The sequence below is a fragment of the Erithacus rubecula genome (genome assembly GCF_903797595.1).
Source record: "Erithacus rubecula genome assembly, chromosome: 5".
NCBI lineage: Eukaryota > Metazoa > Chordata > Aves > Passeriformes > Muscicapidae > Erithacus > Erithacus rubecula.
This window is the reverse complement of record NC_136687.1, coordinates 38,916,635-38,938,041: the sequence shown is the minus strand read 5'-3', so window position 1 is coordinate 38,938,041 and position 21,407 is coordinate 38,916,635. Positions and strand designations below refer to the sequence as shown.

Sequence of the window (21,407 nt, the reverse complement as noted above, 5' to 3'; positions counted from 1 at the left end):
ACACGTGATTGTGGTTATATTCATGTCACCTTTGTTTCTATCAGTAACACAGTAATAGCCAATACTTCAGAATGTTTGCAACATCTTTATTGCTTTGATAAGCAAACTACAGCAGGTCTTTCTCAGACTCCTGTAAGTAAAAAAAAAGGCCTGCTAAGAAGTCATGGCAGAGTCATGGTCTCCAGCAGTCTGCCATTGCATCTCAGCTTTTTTCCACAGTGCCTGTATGTATGTACAGGGCTATCAGGACAGCTGTTTACTACAGACCAGCCATCTTTCAGACCAAAAGGTTCTATTAGCAGTAAGCTCTAGATTATCAAACTAACCACTGCTTAAGGCAAAGATTAAAAAATAGAACCAAATAGTGAAAAAGCTCTGAAGTGCTTCCCCAGCGATGGGAGAATATGTCACAGATTCTTTTCTAACTAATGGAAGCTTTTACTTACAATTCAAAATAATCCATCCTGTCAGTAAACAATGCTGGTAAACTTCTACCCTGCAGAAATATATGGTCCATCATAAGGCACTTGATTACAACAAAAGGTAGGGTAAAATTGTTAGCAGTAATAAAACATCTTGCAAAAAATAATTTGCAGCTTTACAGAAGAGTAAAATTTGCTAAAAATAGTAAGGTTTGGGATGTAGGATTTTTCTACAGCTTATAAATAAGCCACAGCTTGCCACATTATCCCATCCTTAATGTGAAGAAAAAGTGTGCATAACAAAAAACTGAAGTTATTTCAAGTTTCTTCTGGAAGGGTTTCTGCTGTTGACAGCTCTTAAAAAGGAGGGCTGACAATTCCTTCTTATAGGACACCACTTCCCTACCAGTAATGAGGTCTGAATGTAGCACACATACTAACTTTGAATACACCAAGTCAGCACGAAAGAGAGAAAACAAAAAAGAGAGTATTGAGATCGCTTGAGCTTCTACGAAGAACTTAAAAGTCAAAACTAATTCCCTGAACAAAGCTTTTCTGTTCAGTAGACTAACATAAAAATGCGTATGAGAGCCCTGAAGTATTTGTGAAAGAACTCTGTGGAAAACAGAACTCCAGCGAGCCCCGTGCAGGAGGCGCCCGGAAGGAGCCCCGCCGCGGGCCGGGCCGAGGGGCGGCTGGGGCAGGGCCAGCGTCACCCGCTGGGCTTCAGGGACTCGTAGCCCTCCCTCAGCAGGTCCCGCCACGTCCTGAGGAACCGCGCGTTCTCCGAGCACTTGGTGGCCAGCTCCTCCACCTGGGCCGACACGGCCGACGTCGCCTCCAGGATCTTCGCCAGCGAGAAGGCGGCCTGGAGGGACGGCAGAGAGGTTGGGGGTCGCCGGCGCCCGGCACCGTCCCCGAGGGGCCCGGAGCCGCCCGAGGGCAGCGCGCCGCACTCACGTCGCCGATCTGCATCTCCACCTCCTGCAGCCGCTCCCGCGTGTCGCCGCCGGGCAGCTCCGGCGGCCCCGACCCCTCGCTCCCGCCGCGGACCCTGCGGGGCTCGACGCCGGGCGATCCCTTGGGCGGCAGCAGCTCCGCCTCGGCCATGTCCCGCTCGGCTCTCCCGCGCCGGGAGCGCCTCCCACCAAGCGCCGCCCACGGCACGCCCAGCCCCGCTCCCGCCGAGCGCCGCCCACGGCACGCCCAGCCCCGCTCCCGCCGAGCGCCGCCCGGCCGCGGTTGGGTTGGCGGCGGCCGCACCTACCGCCCCCGAGGGCACGCTGGGAGCTGTAGTCCTGCCGCCGGGACGGGGCGGGGCGGGGCGGGGCGGGCTCGGGCGCGCAGGCGCGGCGGGGCCGAGGCTGGCGGGGAGTGCGCAGGGCGGTTGCGGGAAGCGGAGAGTGCCCGGGGCCCGCTGCGATGCTGCTCTACTGCTGCCCGTCCGCCGGCCGAGGTAACGCGCCGGGCCCGCCTGGGAGCCCGGGCCTGGGGCCGCGGACCGGGCTGGGCTGGCCCGCGCTGGGCCGGGGCGGCCGCTCGGCGCGGCGTGTGGGGCCGGCGGCTGGCCCGACGCCGAGGCGGAGCAAAGGTCGCGGCTGGGTCGTGCCGGTGTCCGGGCGGACACGGGGCCGGAGCGGGGCCGGCGGGTGCGGACCCCGCGGCTGCCCCTGCCCGGGGCCGCTGTGCGCCCGAGGGCGGGAGGACGGCGCTGTGCGGGAGCGCTGCCCGCGCCCCGGCTCTGTGGTACTGACACGGGTTATCCACCTGCAGCGGGCTGCGTGGAAACCTGGGCGGGTGTTTTGGGCGACGCTGGGTGTCACCCCCTTTAAGGGGCGAAATAAAGCGGTGGAACGAGTGTCCTTACTTGGGAAGTAGTTGCGGGGATGGCATCCCGACAGCTGTTTCTAAAGAGCTGCCGCAAAGTTTCTCCTTGGGGGTTGCCTGGCTCCTGCAGGCGTTTCCCATCGCTGTCCGAGTCCGGGAGCTCTCCATAGTGTCGTGGCCCAGGCACTGTGCGCTCGCTGGGGAAGAATCCGCATGTCCAGCGTTTGCACCCACCTCTGTTATTATCAGACATGTTCAAATCAGAGTTTAATTTCTCTTGCATATGTGCAAAATAATTGATTTTTATATATATTTATATTTTTTTTTTTTAATATATATATATATATATATGTACTGTGTGAGTCTTAGTACCATCAGTTATGGCCATATTTAAAAAAAAAAATCCTGAAGGTTAAGTTAAAGTTTCATAATATATATGTATGGATGTAATTGTTATCAGTGTTACAGAGTACTTGTTCTCAGATCTTCTCTGGTTGCAGGCAACTAAGAATCATGAGCTATGATAATAGCTTTTATGTTATGTTATTTAGGTATAGAATTCCTGTTGAGGAATATAATACTTGTTACCTTGCATATGGACACATCTGTCCTAAGTGTCACCAGGCAAGGTTATGACACATGATGCTTGTGCTAGCCTTGCCAATTGCCATTCTCTACTAAACATTTCAGTCATAGCATGCTGGTTATTTATGTAGTTTTACAGAAATACTTCACTTTAGATATGGTATTCTTCTTCTTCATCCCTGAAAATAAAGAATTTTTTAAGGAAGGAAAATTATTAGTCAAGGTACATTAATTCACAGACTTTTTAATTTTGACTAGTTTTTATACTAACCATACTAGGGTTTTTTATTGCAAATCACACACATTTATTATTTCTTTTTAAAATAAGAAAATTACACATAATAGCCCTCTGAAAAGAGTCTTAGTTTGATAATTTGAAACTTTATTTTATTTTTCATCCCTTTGCTTACAAAGAAATTCTGATGTGTTCTCGCAACAATTACTGTATCTGCAGCAAAGGTAAAAGTTGTCTGTATCTACTGTTCTAGCTTTGGCTAAGCACACTTGGGTTCAAGTCTGTGCTTTTACTCTAGACCACACCATGTACTTTAGACAAACTGTCTTGTATTAGTAGCCCAAGTTATGTGTCTCAACATCTGTTGAGATGTCATAGCTAAACTTGCATGTCCTGTTTCTACCATTGTTTGGTCACTTTTAATGTAGTCTGAAATAAACCTTTTGAAGTTCAAAATTAAATCAGACCTTAAAATGTGTTTCACTTGCATATACGTGTATTATTCTATGTCAGCTGTGCATGGCTGGCCTGTGTACTGAGTAAAGAATGCTTAAAAGGGAAGGCCCTTTTTTTTTCCTGATAAAAATTACACAGCATCCTCCTAACTTGAAAATTTAAAAATCTGTGGTTATTGTTCCTCATCTTCATATCACCTGGTAGCCTTTGGGAGGGGGAAGCTGTCATATTTGTTGTATTACTTGAGTCTCTGAAATATTGAAAAAATTGGAAAACTGCTGATTTGACAAAGTAATTTCTGGTTTTTGCAGCACGTCAGTGCTTTCATGCTCTGAAATTGATACAGAAAGATTGCCTTCTATCACTGCATGCCTCACGATGTGCCTCTACTGCCTCTGTGCCTCGCATCACCACACATTACACAATTCATCCTCGGGACAAAGACAAACGGTGGGAAGGTAAACATTGCATTCTTTAAAAGCTGCTTTATTATTATTGTCATTGATGAGTTTTAAAGACACTAAAATGTGTTGTGTTTTTCTCTTTATGGGAATTCTCTACGCTTAAATGCAGTACTAATATTTCAAATGAAATTTTTGCTTGCTATCTCACGATGAGTGTCTTTAGTGCTATAAAGTAGTATCAGAAGAAACTTTATGCTTGTTTTCATATAGAAAATATGCAAGCAGCTTTTGGTTTAGTGATTATCACAACAAGATTTAGTTCTGTTCAGTATGTACCTGTTTGGTTATTTCAGTTGCTCTTACCATGAGGGTTTAGGTTTAATGAGGGAGAGGTTGGAAGAAATTGGAGATTAGCTTATGTTATTACCATTTTTTCTGTTGAAGGGGTAAACATGGAAAGATTTGCAGAGGAAGCTGATGTTGTCATTGTTGGAGGAGGCCCTGCAGGCCTTTCTGCAGCCATTCGACTCAAACAGTTGGCTGCTGAGCACAGCAGAGAAGTGCGTGTTTGCCTGGTGGAAAAGGCTTCTCAGATTGGTGCACACACGTTGTCCGGTGCTTGTATCGAGCCAAGGTCCTTAGAAGAACTCTTTCCAGACTGGAAAGAGCGAGGGGTATGTATGAACCTGTAAACACCAAAGTTTTACTAGATTGTAATGAACTTCATATCTGACTCATTCTGGTATGAGTACCTGGTACCGTTAGTAATTAGCACCATTTTAAAATACATGGATGGAACAAAAGAAAAATGAGTACCTTCTTTTTAGTCTGTTTCCTGTAGTTCAGCAATGCTATAAGTTTTCTGTCTACACAGATATGCTGTGGCCTTTGCTCTTTTCTGTAGTAGTCCTACTGCATATACACAATATGTCTGGTGCAGCCTGGGGTGTCCTGCAGTTGCTGCAAAATCCAGCTCCTGTGTACCAGCAGGAATATGTTTGGCACCTTACCAATGATGGATTTGCTGGATGTATACAATAGCTCTCCATGGAGTACACTGACTTCTGTGCAGACACTGTGGTGTAGCAAAGGCCTAAGATGATTTTAGGAGGGAGGTCCCAGAACAGCCATCTGACTTGCAGCCAGCTGCCTCCTATCACCTGAGAGCTGCAAGAAGTCAGCTGTCAACTCTGCCTTATGGTGATAAATCTGCTAGTTGAGCTGCCTTCTTTACAAAGGTCTAGAATATTGATGTTGTACAAGCCTGTGTACAATAGATGTTATTTGCAAAGCCATTTTTTTCACCTCAGTAGTTGTGTTGATTCTTGCCTGATGACTGCCTCATAAAGTACTTTATCTTCTCTCTTGTGATACCTTCTTATAGAAGTGCTATACTAAACCTGTACTTGACTGCCAGTTTGATTGCTAAATTTTGTTGTTCCTGTTGCATTGGCTAATAAAACATAATTCTTTACTTCTTCTATTTTATTTTTTGTAGGCTCCACTTAATACTCCTGTAACTGAAGACAAGTTTGGAATTTTAACAGAGACATCTAGAATTCCAGTGCCAATTCTTCCAGGTAAAGTTTAGTGAGGGAGAAGAGAGTCAGCTTCCTCGAATGTCTTTTTTAACTTCTCCATGAATCAAAACAAGTTTGATTTGGTGTAGTGCAGCAAGTGTATGTAGAATATAATAGGTTATAGTGACACATAGGTGATGGCTCTGACAACTCATGAAATTACCTTGAAGATAGTAGCTCTAAATGTGACATCTGCTGTATATGGCTTTTTGTATATGGTTATTTTGCTTAGTGTCTGATGTTTTATGTGTGTGTGTCTTTTTTTGCGTAGGACTTCCAATGGCTAATCATGGAAATTACATAGTACGTCTGGGCCACCTTGTGAGTTGGCTAGGTGAACAAGCAGAAGCTTTGGGTGTTGAGATATATCCAGGCTATGCAGCAGCTGAGGTACTAATGACATCTATGTGTGTTTATGAAAAGTGGGTTTGGAACCCCCTTCAGTGCAATCATGATGATTTGTACATATGCAACATTCCTTTTAACTGATATGTATTGTGAAAACTGTGTTTCTCTGTCTAAATTCCCTGGCTCAGATCCAGTAAAGTGCAAGTGTGTCATACAGTATGTGAATAAATACATAATCTTCACGCTTCACAATTAAAGTCATAGTGCTTAGAAGTTCTGCTTTAGAACTTTTAATGAATAAATTCAAAGTACAGTTTCATGACTCTGGTTTTGTTTGTTTGTTTAAATATTTCCAGGTACTTTTTCATGAAGATGGTAGTGTGAAAGGGATAGCAACTAATGATGTAGGCATTCAGAAGGATGGAGCACCTAAAGTAAGTATCTATCTTCCCCATAATAAGGGGTCTAATTATGGAAAATATGATACATGTGCTTCTATTGCCATCAGTAGTCTTGCTGCAGCATAAGAAAAGTTGTGAAATTCAGTACCTGTCCTCCATCTGTATTTAATTTGATTGATTACCTGTGAAAGTTCTGGTCTCAAAATATTGTAAAATTTTTCTGAGATTAGTAAAAAAAGCCTTTCCAGAAGAGTTGTTGTGAAGGAGATTATGTAAGGGTGTTTTGGCATATGTGAAATCTGGAAACAAGGGAAAGAACTCCAGGACCTCCTGGAAAAAAACATCCAATGGTGAAATAGAAAGCTTTAGTCCATCTGGTAACTAGCAACATGTAAGAGAGTGTGCTTCTGGCTGGTTTGGTTTCCTTTATATGTACAGCTGCAGCTGCACTTGCTGACAGTCTGTCTGCCTAGCTGGGGCAAGGTACACACAGTGTCTTTATACCTTTATGCTGGTTGGTCATGTTTCTGCATCCAGGAGGTGACTACGTGCCCTGAGTGTAAGATTTGGATTTTTGGTTTTTTCAGTGGAATCCAGAACCTGCCCTAAGTGTGCTGTTTCCCTGTATAATATGTTGGGAAAATGTGGCACCTCAGCATTATTTGGAACAACTTTCACACAGAATTATTTGACTGCATCAGTTAGAAGCATGAGTTTTTTTCTTAACATTTCTTTCTTTTTTATAAAGTTTTGTTCTAGTTTCCTGGGGTTTCAGAGAAGTATTCACTTTCACATTAAGTGTGGGCTGTTTTTCCCCATTTTAGGCAGGGAGTGAGAAGAAAAGACTCATTCTTGTTTTGGGAGAATATAGCCAGTGGAGGATTAATGTATTTTTTCCAGTGTAGTATTGTGTATCTGCTGTAGAGGACAGACACGCTCTCGTTTTCCAGTGTAGGCTTTGTCCAGAAGGTGGCACAAGTAACATGTGCAGCTTCTGCTGTAAGGAAGCTTCATTAAGAGTTTGGGTTTGTTTTAAGATGGGAAGGAACAATTTTCGGTTTGTTTCTTAACATCATTAAAACATAGATTCCTTTTTTTTCCCCCATTTTTTCTGGCAGAATGTTTCTCTCAACTTCTTTAATGTACATAATGAGTGTGCCTCTACTGCAGCTTTTTTTACTGCTCTATCACTCAAGTTTTTTAGCTGTCAGTTAGGTCAGCTGGTACTACCTCTAGTGCATAAAGGCTCAGGTAAATAGATGTAGTTTGTATAACCTTTACTGCCCTAGAAAGGGCAGTGGTAAAAATGCATTAGAAGGTTTTACATTGATTTTTGTGTAGATACTAGAGAAGGTTGTTCACTATGAAATACAACTCTGTCACATTACTGAAATGTTTCAAATTAATGAATTTCTAATATTTACAATGTGGAGTTGTAGTTAATTTATTTTATATAAAGCCACTTCAAAGTGGACACAATATATTCAAGAGGTAACTCTTAGTATTTTGTAAAATTAATTCATGTTCACTCTGACAATCAGTAATACAAAAAATTTCACAAAATCCTGTGACTCCTGTTTAAATGTAATTCTCAACTAGAGGAAACATTTTCATTTGTGAGTTACAAGCAGATTGCACCAGAGAGACAATTTAAAGCCAAAGCAATAAGCTTCTTTTGAACCTGTGCTGCCTTACCTTGAGATGGTTTAATTGGGTACTACTGGAGAGCTTCATCCAAAACTGTTTTATTTGTCTTTTTCAACATTCAACTTTCTGATTGAAATCAAGCCTTTTTTGTTCTAAAAAATTTGTAAGCATAATCTATAGTCTTGTCCAGTGTACTGGTGATGTACTCATACAGCAATATGTCAGTTTCCCTTACCTGGTGCTCAGTCTCATTGTTGGAATTTTAATGACAATTGTTTTTATAGTTGTATTTTATTTAGTTTAGTTTTATTGTATGTTTTAACATGCCAGATTGGAGTCATTATTCTGAAGTAGTGGGTCCTTTTGGGAGCAGGGGTGATTCAGGTTTTTCAGATATGGTAGTTCTGTCTAGTCTAGCTCATGTGTGTTGGGCCACACACACACACAACATTTTATTGTAATGTGACTTCATGAGCAAAAATTAAAATGTGAGGTTACAGGTAAAGATTCTTCGTTTGTCAGAGTTCCTTTGCACCTTGTGAATGAGCAGATTTGACCTAAGTTCCCACTGATGTGGAAAGATTCTCTCTTTCAGTGACAAATAGCGATTCAGTGTGGAGCTGCTTTTTCTGGAATCCCCTTCCAAGACTTGCCAGGGGTGTGTAGTGGTTAGATGGAAAAGACAGCTATACTAGAACCATAATTTGCAATGATTTATAGGTTCTAAGCTGTGTTACCAAGTAGTGTAAAATCACTTTATTACTCTCTGTTTTTTTGCTGTAGGTTTGGTGTTGCACAGACCTAACTGCTGATTAAATGCTGTACTTTTGCAGGCTACCTTTGAAAGAGGCTTGGAACTCCATGCTAAAGTCACAGTCTTTGCTGAAGGTTGTCATGGGCATCTAGCAAAACAGCTGTACAAAAAATACAATCTAAGGGAGAATTGTCAACCCCAGAGCTATGGCATTGGATTGAAAGAGGTATCGCTTGCATAATTTTAACAATTAAAGAAAATACCATAAGACTTTAAGGTAGATTCTATTTGCTTTCCAGCTAATTTGTGTAAGATAGAAGAATTAAAGAATTTGAGTTACACTTTTAGGCTTCAGAATCTTTGCTGTTCTGAAGCTGATCAGAGCAGATGCTCCCTGAATGTCATGACTTTTCGTTTCAGCTTCTGCTTCTCTTGTGTCTGTTATAACTAGAGGTACCTGTGAATCTTCTGTTAACATTTTCAAATTACATTGTTTGTGAAATCTGTTTTCTGTACTTGTACTAAATGAGAGAGGGATTTTGCTGCCTAATTTTGAGGGGTTTTAGCATATGAAGAAGGAAGAAAATAGTTTCTATGGGTTTTCTGTATGTTAATGAAAGAGAGAGAGGAGAGCTGTTTCAGATGACAAGTCATGGTCTCTGAAGCATCTGGATGAGCCTTTACCTCCTTTCATTGGGCATATAAAATTGGGATAGGAATGAGGTTTCCTTTTTAAAATATTCTATATTTAGGAAATATCATTCATTAAAAAGCACTGTATTATTTTAGAATATGTTCAGAATTTTGACTATAACATGTTTATTACTTTAGTGTGTGATTAGCTTGCAGCTGCAAAATATTTGTTAAATGATTAGTTTACACTTTTGTAGAGAATAGCCACTTCATAAATATGACATAATCTTAGTTACAGTGTCTAATACTGAAATTGTTTTCCTGTAGAGTTCCCTTGCTTTCAGATGAGACTGTGTCTGCTTTAGCAAATAGTGCAGTCCAGTAGGAGTGCATCTGAAGTAGTTGGTGCCGATGAGCTGATATCTGTACTATGCACACCTCAGGTTTATTTTTACTTTGGACTAGATGTGATATAGTCCCATAGACTGAATGCCCTTTCATGACTGGAATGCTTTAGATGGACTTTTAGGACCCTGTCTTTTAGTTTACATTGAAGGAACCCAGTTTATGGCTTCCATGGCTGCTTTATGATGTGAGTCAAAGCACAGTAAGTGGGAGGAATCAGAAGTCCTGCTCAAAAAATGTGCTCTTTAGATTAAAGTGGAACATTATTGTAGATGTGCCCTCCATGCTTGAGCTGATCTTGTGGTGCTCAACTGCCCTCCTGTCATTAGACTGTGCTTGGCACGTACCTCTGTGGTACAAAGATGTTTTGTGAAATGAGCAGAAAATGGACTCACTCCTGAAAACATGAAAATGCTTCTCTGAGTTCATCATGGATCAGTGGAGCACTGGAAATATGTAGGAGACAGCAGAGATGAGACAATTTGCTTGACAGAAATTATTTAGATCAACTCAAGCATATTGCTTTGTCCTGACCTTGAAAAACTCACAAGGTAATTCATAGAATCATAAGAAAAAATACTTTAAAGAAAAAAAAGTCAACATAAGCATTTCATTCTGTGGCAGAAGTATATGTCAAAGTCACTAATATTAGGAATCTTGTGGTTGAATGAAAATTTTGAGTGTAGTACTGGAGTCTGTCACATTTTCTGATACACAGCATTTAAAGAGAGAGGTATTAGGAAGGTCTTAAATGGTAATGCAAAAAGCTATACTGAACAATTGGTATTTTGCTGTATGAATTTTTGCATTGCTCATGGGAGTAAATTAAATTCCTCTTGTATGTAATTGTGTGCTTGTCTTTTCATATATTATTGAAAGGCTGTTACTTTGCAGTCTGAAGTAATTTTTTGGTCATCTTCATTTCAGTTATGGACTATTGATGAAAAGAAATGGAAACCAGGAAGAGTGGAACATACTGTAGGCTGGCCTTTAGACAGACATACGTATGGAGGGTCCTTTCTTTATCACTTAAATGAGCGTGAGCCTTTAGTTGCTCTTGGATTTGTGGTAAGTGAAGTTAGTTTTTTCATTCGTGCTTGTTGTTTGATCTTCATTTTATGCAGTTTCTTTTCTCTGTTTTACTGAGAAAATGTAAATACAAGAATAGGAACATACCAAGTTTAGTCCTTTCTCAATCTTAAGTGTGCTTATGCCCATACTAGGGAAGGCTAATTTGTCATATTAATATGTCATTAATCCAGTGTCTTTTATTGAGTCAAATTAGAAAACTTAATAATTTCTTTGTAAACCAAACAAATTTTGGTAAGGGCAAAACCGAATGACTAACCAAAACTGTGCTCAAAAAATTCTTGTAAGTTATGAAATCTAAATCACATGCACTTCATACAATTCCAATATTTCCTAATTCATGTGTCAGCCTGGGTGTAACTCCACTTTTTGAGAGAAGCATATAAAGTGGAAGCACTGCAGTGCTACAGGCAATGTCCCTTTAATTTTGAGCTCTTCACTTCACTGAGCTGACACTTCTGTCTTTTAGATTTCAAAATTATTATAGAGTGTGTGGGGAAAAAATGTTTTTGTCTAATTGTTTTGTAAGAAGCATTCAAAAATAACTTGTTAGCTTTTTCAGACACACATACTTGTCCTGTACAGATTTCCAGTATTGGAATTAGTAATTACATACAATAGATATTCAGATTCTCTTTGATTTTAGAAGGGCTGAGAGCTCTGATTCTTAGGGAGAATGGTAAGTAATGTTCATATTCTCTCCAGAGAGGAAAAAAATCAACTTCTGTGTGAGCACACAGTCACTTCTTTTGTCTCTGAACTTTATACCTATTTCAGTCTGAGATTATTCCTGTAGTAGGGTTATTTTACCCTTATTTTGAAACTTGTTCATTATTTTTGTCTTGTCAGGAATGCAGATGCAAGCACTGCTCTAAAAGCAGTGAGCTGCCACAGATACCAAAGCCTTGATTGCTGCTGACTCATGATGTATTTTGTTACTTATCTCCAATAAAGCTCACAGGAACCAGAAATAATCCCTGTCTCAAAAGAGAAATTCAGCAAGAGCATTTTAAGAGTATTTTAAAGATGGGAAATGTAGAGTATATATTTGGGCAAATTCTCAAATGCATAAGAATCCTGGGCATCCAGCCCACTGGCAATCTTTTTTTCCCCAATTAATTTTCTGCTTTCGTCATCATTGCTCCCTTTTGCTTTATCACAATGGCTCACCTGATTGGAAATTATAACTGACTACTAAACAATTTAAAGAACTGTTTAAAGTATGAGAGCACAAGGATATAACAATCAAAAAATAGTTGTTTTCCTCCTTTTTCAGCTTTTTTAGGGCAGAGGTATGAAATACAAATGTAAAACAAGTTTTTCTGCTTTTCCCACCCATTAAATCATGCTTAATCCTTTTAATACCAAAGACAGCTGAAAGGAGGTTACAGTATATTTCAGGTGGGGACAAGAACAGACTTGTAGCAGAAAATTTTTGGATTTGCTTCTGCTGTACCATTAATAGAATGTATTTTTGGCAGTACTTTAAGTACAAAGATCCTGAGGTTGCTTTAGTATAAAACGGATTTAAAGACTTGATGTGGTAATATGCAATTGTTTTAATTTCAAACTTTTTGTTGAAATTTCTCACCTTATTTTTATTAATGTGCACTTTTTCTTTTTTCTTTTTTTTTTTTTTTTTTTTAAGGTGGGTTTAGATTATCAAAATCCCTATTTGAATCCATTTAGAGAATTTCAGAGGTGGAAGCACCATCCTAGTGTACAGCCTACTTTGGAGGGTGGAACAAGGATTGCCTATGGTGCCAGAGCTTTAAATGAAGGTGGTATCCAGGTAATTTTTTTCACAAAGTTTTTGCCTTTGAGTTCTCTATAGCCATGTATTTAGTGCTATACATTGAGTTGCATGCTATACCAAATGTTTTGCTGGACAGAAAAACCTTCATGCCTTGCTGGGTACTGGCAGCTGAGATTTGCTAGACTTAGGCTCTGTTGTACTGAAAATCTTCTGACAATTCACTTTACTTTCTAAATGAAATACAGAATCATAGAAACATTTAGATTGGAAAAGATCATTTACATCAAGTCCAATAGCTAGTCCATCTCTGTCAAGTCCACCATTAAACCATGTCCCTAAGTGCCACATCTATATGTCTTATCCAGGGATGGCAACCAACCACTTCCCTGGGCAGCTTGTGCTTGACAATCCTTCCCATGAAGATGTTTTTCTTAATATGCAATTGAAACCTCCTCTGGCACAACTTGAACCCCTTTCCTCTCTTCCTGTCATTTGTTACTTGGGAGAAGACTGACTCTCACTTCAGTGCACTCTCAGGTGGTTGTAGAGAGCAATAAGGTCACCCCTGAGCCTCCTTTACTCCAGGCAGAATTCCAGGCTGAACTGCCTCAGCTGTTCCTCATAAGACCTGAGCTCCAGGCCCTTCTTAAACTCTGTTGCCCTTCCCTGGACACACTCCAGCACTTCAGTGTCTCGTGAGGAGCCCAAAACTGGACAAAGAATTCAAGATAGATCTTCACCAGTGCTGACCACAAGGGAATAATCAGTGCCCTGGTCCTGCTGGCCACACTATTTGTGATCCAAGCTAGGATTCCACTGGCCTTCTTGGCCAGCTGGTCACATGCTGGCTCATGCTCAGCTGGCAGACCTCCCCATGTCCCTTTTGCTGGGCAGTTCTCCAGTTACTGCCCCAAGCCTAAGGCACTGCATGGGGCTGTTGCAACCCAAGGACAGGACACAGCACTTGCCTTACTGGATGTCAAAATAATTGGCCTTGGTTCATAGATCCATCCTGTCCAGGTTCCTCTGCAGCAGATCAATATTCCCACCCAGCTTTGTGCTCCCTGCAAACTGACTGAGGGTGCACTCAATCCCCTTGTTCAGGTTATTGATGAAGATATTAACCAGGTCTGGCCCAAGTACTGAGGCCTGGGGGACCCCACTAGTGACTGGCTGCCAACTGGATGTAATTCCATTCACCAACATTCTCTGAGCCCAAACATCCAGGGAGTTTTTTACCCAGCAGAGTGTTTGTCCTAGCCATGAGCAGCCAGTGAAGTGGAATTTATATTGCAGTCAAGTGTGTTCAGCAGCAAAGATGCCACAGACTGTCTTTTGTTTTGCCTGAAATCTTTGGGAAGAGAGGGTAGTACCACTGGTCTGTTCCTGTGGGGTCTTCCAAATTATTTATATATCCCAGCAAAAGGAACTCCTTTTCAGTTCTTGAGCTTTAAGTCACTGATGGTGCTGAGATGATAATGTAGTTTGGCAGGTAAATCTTTGCTTCTTCGAGTACAAATACATTGAGTTTCTTTCATGCACAACTTTGAATTTCTGCTTTCTTAGGAGGTGGAGTACTTTGTTCATTTTGTTAAGTAGTGTAAAAGGTAAAATTTTGAGTATATTCATCAAGAGTTAAGGTCAGTTGAAAGGGCTGGAAAAGCTTGCAAAAAATGGTTTGGACTTTATATACAGTTTTGAAGTACTTTCAACCTGTTAGCTTCTCATCTTGAAACACAGGGTATGGCAGTATATTCTGTACTCCCAGATCCATTTTCCAGATGCTCCTTTCAGTATGGACCTGAAAACTAGCCTGAGTGTTCATGATCTGCAGCCTGTGTGTGGGGCCATGCCACTCTGCCCTCTGACTACTTTGCCTTTCCTTTTTGAACTTTTTCTTAGTATAAATGTGGCTTCACACAGTTGTTGCAATACAAGTGAATTTCATCACAGCATCACTCTTGTAAGTCATGTGGAGTTAGGCTTGACCCTGGTGTGCATTCCTGGCAGTGAGTCATGTGGGTTCAGGATGCAACTTCTTGATTGCACCCATGCTGCACATTTAATCCATCTGAGCGTTGGTTTTGTCCATTCTGCAGTGGAAATATGTCATACACAGCTGTGTTACTGGCTTATTTCAAAAACCATTGCCACTCCATTATTAACACAGATACAATACAAAATACAAGGTGTTTTAATCTAGACTTTTATGCAAGAGGAGCTTCTTTTTCCACCCTGTGCACTGGTTTCCCCATCACACATAGTTATTGAATTTCTGGCTTTGGTGAACTAGCCGGTTTGTGCCTTTAGTTGCACCCTCCTTATACTCAAAACCTATAGCTGAAACTACACAGTATTTTTTAAGTCACTTACAGGCCTTGTGCTAAGTTACACAGTAGAACTACAGATCTTGCACATCTCTGCCTCATCATTGGACATCTTTGCTGGATTTAAACCAATATGTCCTTACTTTGCATTATTCCTATTATAAAACCTTATTTTGCTTTGTTGGTTTTTTGGTGGTGGTTTGTTGGGTTTTTTTTCCCTGTAGATAGATTTGTCTAGGTGATCATGAAGTCACTCTTTTAAAAGACTTTTTTTTAATACATGGCTTAGTTAAAAAAAAGCTTCATTGATGATTCACTTAGGAAGAGTTTTAAGATTAGCTCTTCTTTTGCATGTGTTGCTTTGATTAATAACTGTAGCAGTTTGACTCATTTGTGTCACTGTAGTCCTGGCATATTTTCTTATGTAAGCCATTCTGGAGCTCATTTTTGATTTTGGTAACAGAATTGCATCAAGTGGGGTGTAGAATTGCCATCAACCTCAGCTTTTTTGTTATGGATAACCTTACAACCATGATTTTAAGTCTTTAGCACAGAGTGAAGTGGGAGAGTGCACATCTTTTAACATATGTGGAACAAAGGACCAGAGTTTAGTAACTTAATGTCTGTAGATACTATTTTTTTGTTTATCAAAATGGCAAAACAAAACACTTAAATTCCCATGCATCCTCTATTTTGTCTCTATTTTAGCAAAAACTTTTAAAAGGGTTAAGAGTTTTGTGGGGAAAAAAGGACAAAAAAAAGTGTTGCAAAAAAAAATAAAAAGGTGTTGCAGTTGTTAAGTAATATATGCTATGAATTTCGGGGGAGAAACTTTTATACCAGTTCTGGGTTGCCAGAACTGGTGGAAGGCTGGCCTGGAACAGAGACTAGACAGAGCAAAAGGAATAAAATAGGTATTTATTGAAAGGATACACCTTGGGCAGTGCAAGAGCCTGGCCAGGGCTACACCCAAATCAAATCCAAGATGGATCCTGGTCATGAGTTTTCACACTTTTATAAGTTTTGGTTCATCTACGTATTCAGGCCAATTATCCAACCACAGCCCCAGACTGTGAAGTCTCAGCCCTCTGGCTTGCCCCCTTTCCCCCGCTGTTGTTTTTGCTTTTTGGGTACCAGTTGTCCTTGATTCTCTAGCTGGGAAGGGAGGGTTTTGTCTAGGTACCCTGTGAAGAGAACTTACTAACACCCAATATGAAGTTTCAGAATTACACACTAAGCTGCAGAGAATCTGAAAAATATAAAAGCTAAAACCCAAGGCATCATTGACAACCCGTTTAAGTTTAAGCCCTGATTTGAGCTAAAGGGAGGAAGAACATGAGGTTTCCTGTCTGTTGGCAGGAAAGACTTTTCAGGGAGCAGGTGTCTCCCCTGCTCTAAAGCAGTCTTGTTTTGTGTCTGCATCTCAGGGGCATGATGTGTTTCTTCCACTGTCTGTGAAAGCAGGCACGAAGTGCCATAGTACTAATAATTAGAATTGCTACCAAAGCTGCAGTATGTGCTACCTTCTGTGTTACATGACTCATCTTTAATCTCATTTATTCTTTACTGGTGTGTTGGGTCACTATGTTCCTATTACTTGAAATGGTGGTTGCAGAAGAAAAGCACTTGATCACCGTCTTTCTATGCAATTCAGAGAGTTGGTCAAGAAGTCTTTCTATGCTTATGTCAGTGCTGCACCACTGAATCCTAATAGATAATATGGAATGGCTGTTTTCTTTGAAAAGAGAGAACATCCTAAATACTTTATTCTTTTAAAAGTGTTATGTAGCCGAGCTTAAAATTTGTCCCAGAAAAGTAAGTTGTAGTTGTGTTTTCAGCCTGAATTACCTTTCCTGTGAACCAAATCACTACATGTCTGATTACACAAATTGCACAAAACACAGAGGAAATGCTGTGTAATATTACTGTTTTTAGTGATTGCTATATGACTATACAAAAGTAAGCAGTCCTAGGTGACTAGTAAAGACATAACAATTGAACAAGCAGAAGGAAAAAAACTTTTGGTTTGGGTTATCTTAAAGTCCAAGAGATACGCTTTTTTGACATTTTTCATGAAATTCAACTACTTGTTTAGTATTTAGGTTACTGCTTTCATATAAAAGCAGGATGCTAGATTAAGACATGCTGCTCAGTACTAAAAACTTTTAGAGAAAGGGGTTGTTCAGAACTTAACCTTCAGCAGTTTGTGACTTAGACTTTGATCAGAGCTTTCTGCTTAAAGTTGTGCAGCCTGCGTTTTGAAGCTGTTCCCTGTCTTAAACCACCTTGGTAGTTGAGGTATTCCTTAGTTAATATAAGTATATAACATAGTATATTAATACTATTGAGCTGATATTTGCGAATCACCTTGGCTATCTTAGGTTTGTGAGTTGACCATACTCTATGACATTATGTTTACAGAATGGGAGTAAGATGGTGATTTTGCACCAAAATACATAAATTTGTGGCCCGTAAGCAACTTCTAAAATAAGGAGGAGGGCAACAGGCATGACAGCATTTTGCAGTTTTACAGAAAAAAGTTTTGTGGAAAAAAGCACTGTGAGGTGAGATGAGATGAGTACAACTTATTGTGTGAAAATCAGGGAAACTTTTTTTTTTTATTTTAAAGAATTCACTTGAGGTTGAAGGAGGAAAACCATATCAGTGGGTGACACTGCCGGAATTTTGCTGCAGATAAGGCAGCTGGAGAGAGAATATAAGGAAAACGTTGTCACTTTCATACTCAGCACAAGTACAGTGTCTGTGTTCCTATATGCATACTATGCTCAAATTCCATAAGTGGAGTAACTGCTGTATGTTTAGAGAGTGCACATGCCAAGTCCGAAAATGGAAAGACACTCAAGCCTTATGCCAGTTTAATTTCCAGAATGTTATTTTCATTTTAACAAACAAGAGCAAACCAACTACCTTTCTTTCTATTTTCTCTTTAGTCAATACCCAAACTCACCTTCCCAGGTGGATTATTAATTGGTTGCAGTCCTGGACTCTTGAATGTTCCCAAGATCAAAGGAACACATACTGCAATGAAAAGTGGCATGTTGGCTTCAGAAGCCATTTTTAGTCAATTAATCAATGAAAATCTCCAATCAAAGACAATAGGTAAGATCACTGTACTTTGAGTTGTAATTTCCTTGTGTTCAATTAGAACCACCAACCAATAGCACTAATTAAGGTGACTGAATTAATTAGTTGGAAATGTGAATAAATCATGAAATGAGTGTGTTTGAAGTACATTTTATTTTTTACTTACTATTGATAATGTCAAATGATTTAAGAAAAAAATAATATTTGCTCATATAGTCATAAGTGTTGATCCAACTGCTAGAAGCTCTAATGGCCATCTAAAAAGTAAGTTTATGCTTCCTGTATAAGTAAATAAGAATGGTTTCATTCCTACAAATACAATAAAAAGTAGTGCTTTATGATTCAGAAAGTGTAACTGAATGCCTGCCAAAACAGACAAAAAAAAAAAAAAAAAAAAAAAAGTAAGAGATTAAATTTAAGCAAAACAGCATGAAATTTTTCAAATTTGCTCTTACTGTTGCTAGGATGCTCTTTCTGTTCAGTCCTTTCTTCTGTCTTTTAGTCTTTTAGTTGTCTCAGCCTGAGACTACGTGTATTCTATTTTATGCATAATACATTGTAGTAATCGCCTGGTCCTGACCACCTTGCAGTGATTTAAGCCTTAGTTATCCCCTTAAATCTGTTAATAAAATCTGAAGAGAGAGGGAGAAGTAGAATTTCAGTAACTCTGGAGATAAGACACTATAGCCAGGTTCCACATGATGATTATTTTAGAAATCTCTCTGTACTGGTAGATTCAGGCCTAATGAGCTTTCATTCAGTTGAAATACACTATACACAGAAGGTGTGCTGAGCAATTAAAATTTCAACTAGACATGCTAAAATGGTTACAATCCATCTGAAACTATAAACTGTTGGTGAATAGTGTATCACACTAGTTTAATTATGGCCAGGTTTTCTATGCTGTTTTCCAGTCTTGTCAAGACACTTTCAGCCCACTTTCTTCTCTTTGCAGGAATAATGGGCTTTATGGGAAATACAGGCTGAAGCATGCTTCATATGTAGACAGGGCTTAAAAGTGATTATTTAGAACATTTATTCCTATTCAGTAGTAATGGAGAATAGTGAAGAGAAAATAATTTTCATTTGAAGAAGCATTATTTTTTAACATAATTACTTGACTTTAACTACACTGTGGTAGATGTGTCAAGTGTGAAATGTTCTAGTATTTGTAAAGAATACAATAAAAGAGTTTCAATCAAAAGTTTGCAGTATATATATATATATGAGATACATTGCATATATCTCATGAATATGCTGATTACAAAGGAAGAAATTATCTAGCAGTGGCATTATACATTGAGCCATAGCTATAGTTACTGAATGGAACTTTGGCTGCAAAACTTCTTTGGAAAGAACTTTTGCACTTGACATTAGAATTGCAGACCTGGCTTTGGATCACAGGCAGACTGTCCTGGTCAGAGCTCAAATTCTATGAGTGAGTAGCTGCTTCCCCACAGAGGTGCCAATGTAGCCACCTGTCTGATTATATTTTGCTGAGGTTAGAGTCAATTTAATGTTGCTTGTGGCTCATTTAATAGAGACTACAAAGGTACATATCTGCCAACAAAAAAAGCCTCTTGATTCAAGAGGCTGAAATGTTGTCTAGCATATTCCTTGCTTACAGTTCTGAAATTCTCATTTTGCTGATTTCGTTGTGAGCAGTTGCTTTTATTCAGCATTTATTTTTTTATTTCAAGGATAGTCTTGATGTACTGTAGGTACCTAACAAGTAATGTACTGCCTTAGGACTGGATGTGCAAGAATATGAAGAGAACCTGAAAAAGTCGTGGGTCTGGAAAGAGCTGTATGCGGTGAGAAACATCCGACCATCCTGCCACAGCGTACTTGGTGTGTATGGAGGAATGATATATACAGGCATATTTTATTGGCTGCTGAGAGGAATGGAACCATGGACATTAAAACATCCAGGTACTTTCATTATCTCCTGAAGAAGATTCTAAATTTGTATGTCACTCTTTTCTGGTCTTAATTTCAGCTAGTGCACATCTGGTCCAGTGGTGAGGCCTTAGAGTGTAGAAAAAAAATGGACGATAAAGCATTGCAGCAGACTCTCATATTAGTTACCACACAATGTAAATTAAGACATTAGAACACTGCTTAGTATAACTTGGTATAGATTTTTGTCTCGTGAAATAAGCTACCTTTTATGAAGTACTTAATTATGATGACAAGAGAAGTTAAATTGTTCTTTAGTAACTGCAAATTACAATAATTCTATACTGAAATTTATTAAAAATATATTTAGGACCAGATTTTGCTCAGCTCAAGCCAGCCAAAGACTGCACTCCTATTGAATACCCAAAGCCTGATGGAAAAATCAGTTTTGATCTCCTGTCATCTGTGGCTTTAAGTGGTACAAACCATGAACATGACCAGCCTGCTCATTTAACTCTCAAAGATGACAGCGTCCCTGTGAGCAGAAATCTGGCTGTATTTGATGGACCGGAGCAAAGATTTTGTCCAGCAGGTAGGTAACAAAAATGTGTGTTCTTCAGGAAGGCTCCACCTGACCTCTTACTTATTTCAAGCATTCTATCCCAATTTTCCTCTCAGAAGGGGGTTCAGTTGCAGGTCTTAAAATTGTTAGCAGTACTTTTGTGATGAAGTTACTGTTAAACATGTTAGAAGGTAATTAAGTCACATTAGTAATACACTTCCCTCATTACACTTGCTGGTAAGTAGAGTATACATGCAGGGGAGAAGCTGTTCAGCAAAGTGATAGCTCCCTTCTTGTCTTTTCAGGAGTCTATGAATATGTTCCTCTGGAAACAGGAGAAGGATCAAGGCTGCAGATAAATGCTCAGAACTGTGTCCACTGCAAAACATGTGATATTAAAGACCCAAGTCAGAACATTAACTGGGTAGTACCTGAAGGTGGAGGAGGACCAGCTTATAATGGAATGTAAACAGAAGATCTATTCAGTGAACTCTGATCACCAACAAATATGCTGGAGTATTTAATGCTGCAGCATAATGAATGTACAGTACTGACTTGAATGTTAAAAGAGTTTGAGACTAATGTGCCATTATGAATTTTACATATGACTGTTGCATTAAATGGAAAGTTGGTGCCTTCTGGTTAAACCCTAGCCTTATTTAAATAGGACTTCTTTACAGGAGCTGTATGGCAGGCAAAAGTTCTTATCAGGACTGACAAAGGAGCTTTGGATCTTGGATTTACTGCTGAAGTTCAGTGATAGCAGGAGCCATATCCACAATTGTGGGTATGGTGGAATAATTTAGTGCCCACCTTCAAAAAAGTATTTTGTCTCTCTAGGTGATTTACATATAATCATACCTAGCAGTCAGGGAAATAAATCAGTCTAGAAAATTGTCACTGCTTTACATTTTACATCAAGTTACATTTTACATCAAATTTACAGTTTTGGTTGTCTTTTTTTCTGATGAC

At 39.8% G+C, this 21,407-nt stretch overlaps 2 protein-coding genes across 2 annotated transcripts; one reads left to right on the top strand and one right to left on the bottom strand.

Moving 5' to 3' along the window:
• Positions 1-65: 65 nt before the first annotated feature.
• LOC306802601 (renal cancer differentiation gene 1 protein) lies at positions 66-1,720 on the bottom strand. The gene is made up of 3 exons (XM_079307052.1): positions 1,615-1,720; positions 1,383-1,563; positions 66-1,290 (listed from the first exon to the last, which is right to left on the bottom strand). The coding sequence occupies exons 2-3, from the start codon at positions 1,530-1,532 to the stop codon at positions 1,135-1,137; spliced, it is 306 nt and encodes a 101-aa protein (XP_079163178.1). The 5' UTR covers positions 1,533-1,563; positions 1,615-1,720; the 3' UTR covers positions 66-1,134.
• ETFDH (electron transfer flavoprotein dehydrogenase) lies at positions 1,719-21,082 on the top strand. The gene is made up of 13 exons (XM_079307049.1): positions 1,719-1,878; positions 3,837-3,983; positions 4,374-4,603; positions 5,428-5,509; positions 5,781-5,899; positions 6,214-6,291; positions 8,739-8,885; positions 10,625-10,765; positions 12,435-12,578; positions 17,821-17,989; positions 19,724-19,906; positions 20,244-20,465; positions 20,741-21,082. Exons 1-13 carry the CDS (start codon positions 1,845-1,847, stop codon positions 20,902-20,904), a joined length of 1,860 nt encoding a protein of 619 aa, XP_079163175.1. The 5' UTR covers positions 1,719-1,844; the 3' UTR covers positions 20,905-21,082.
• The last annotated feature ends 325 nt before the right edge of the window (positions 21,083-21,407 follow it).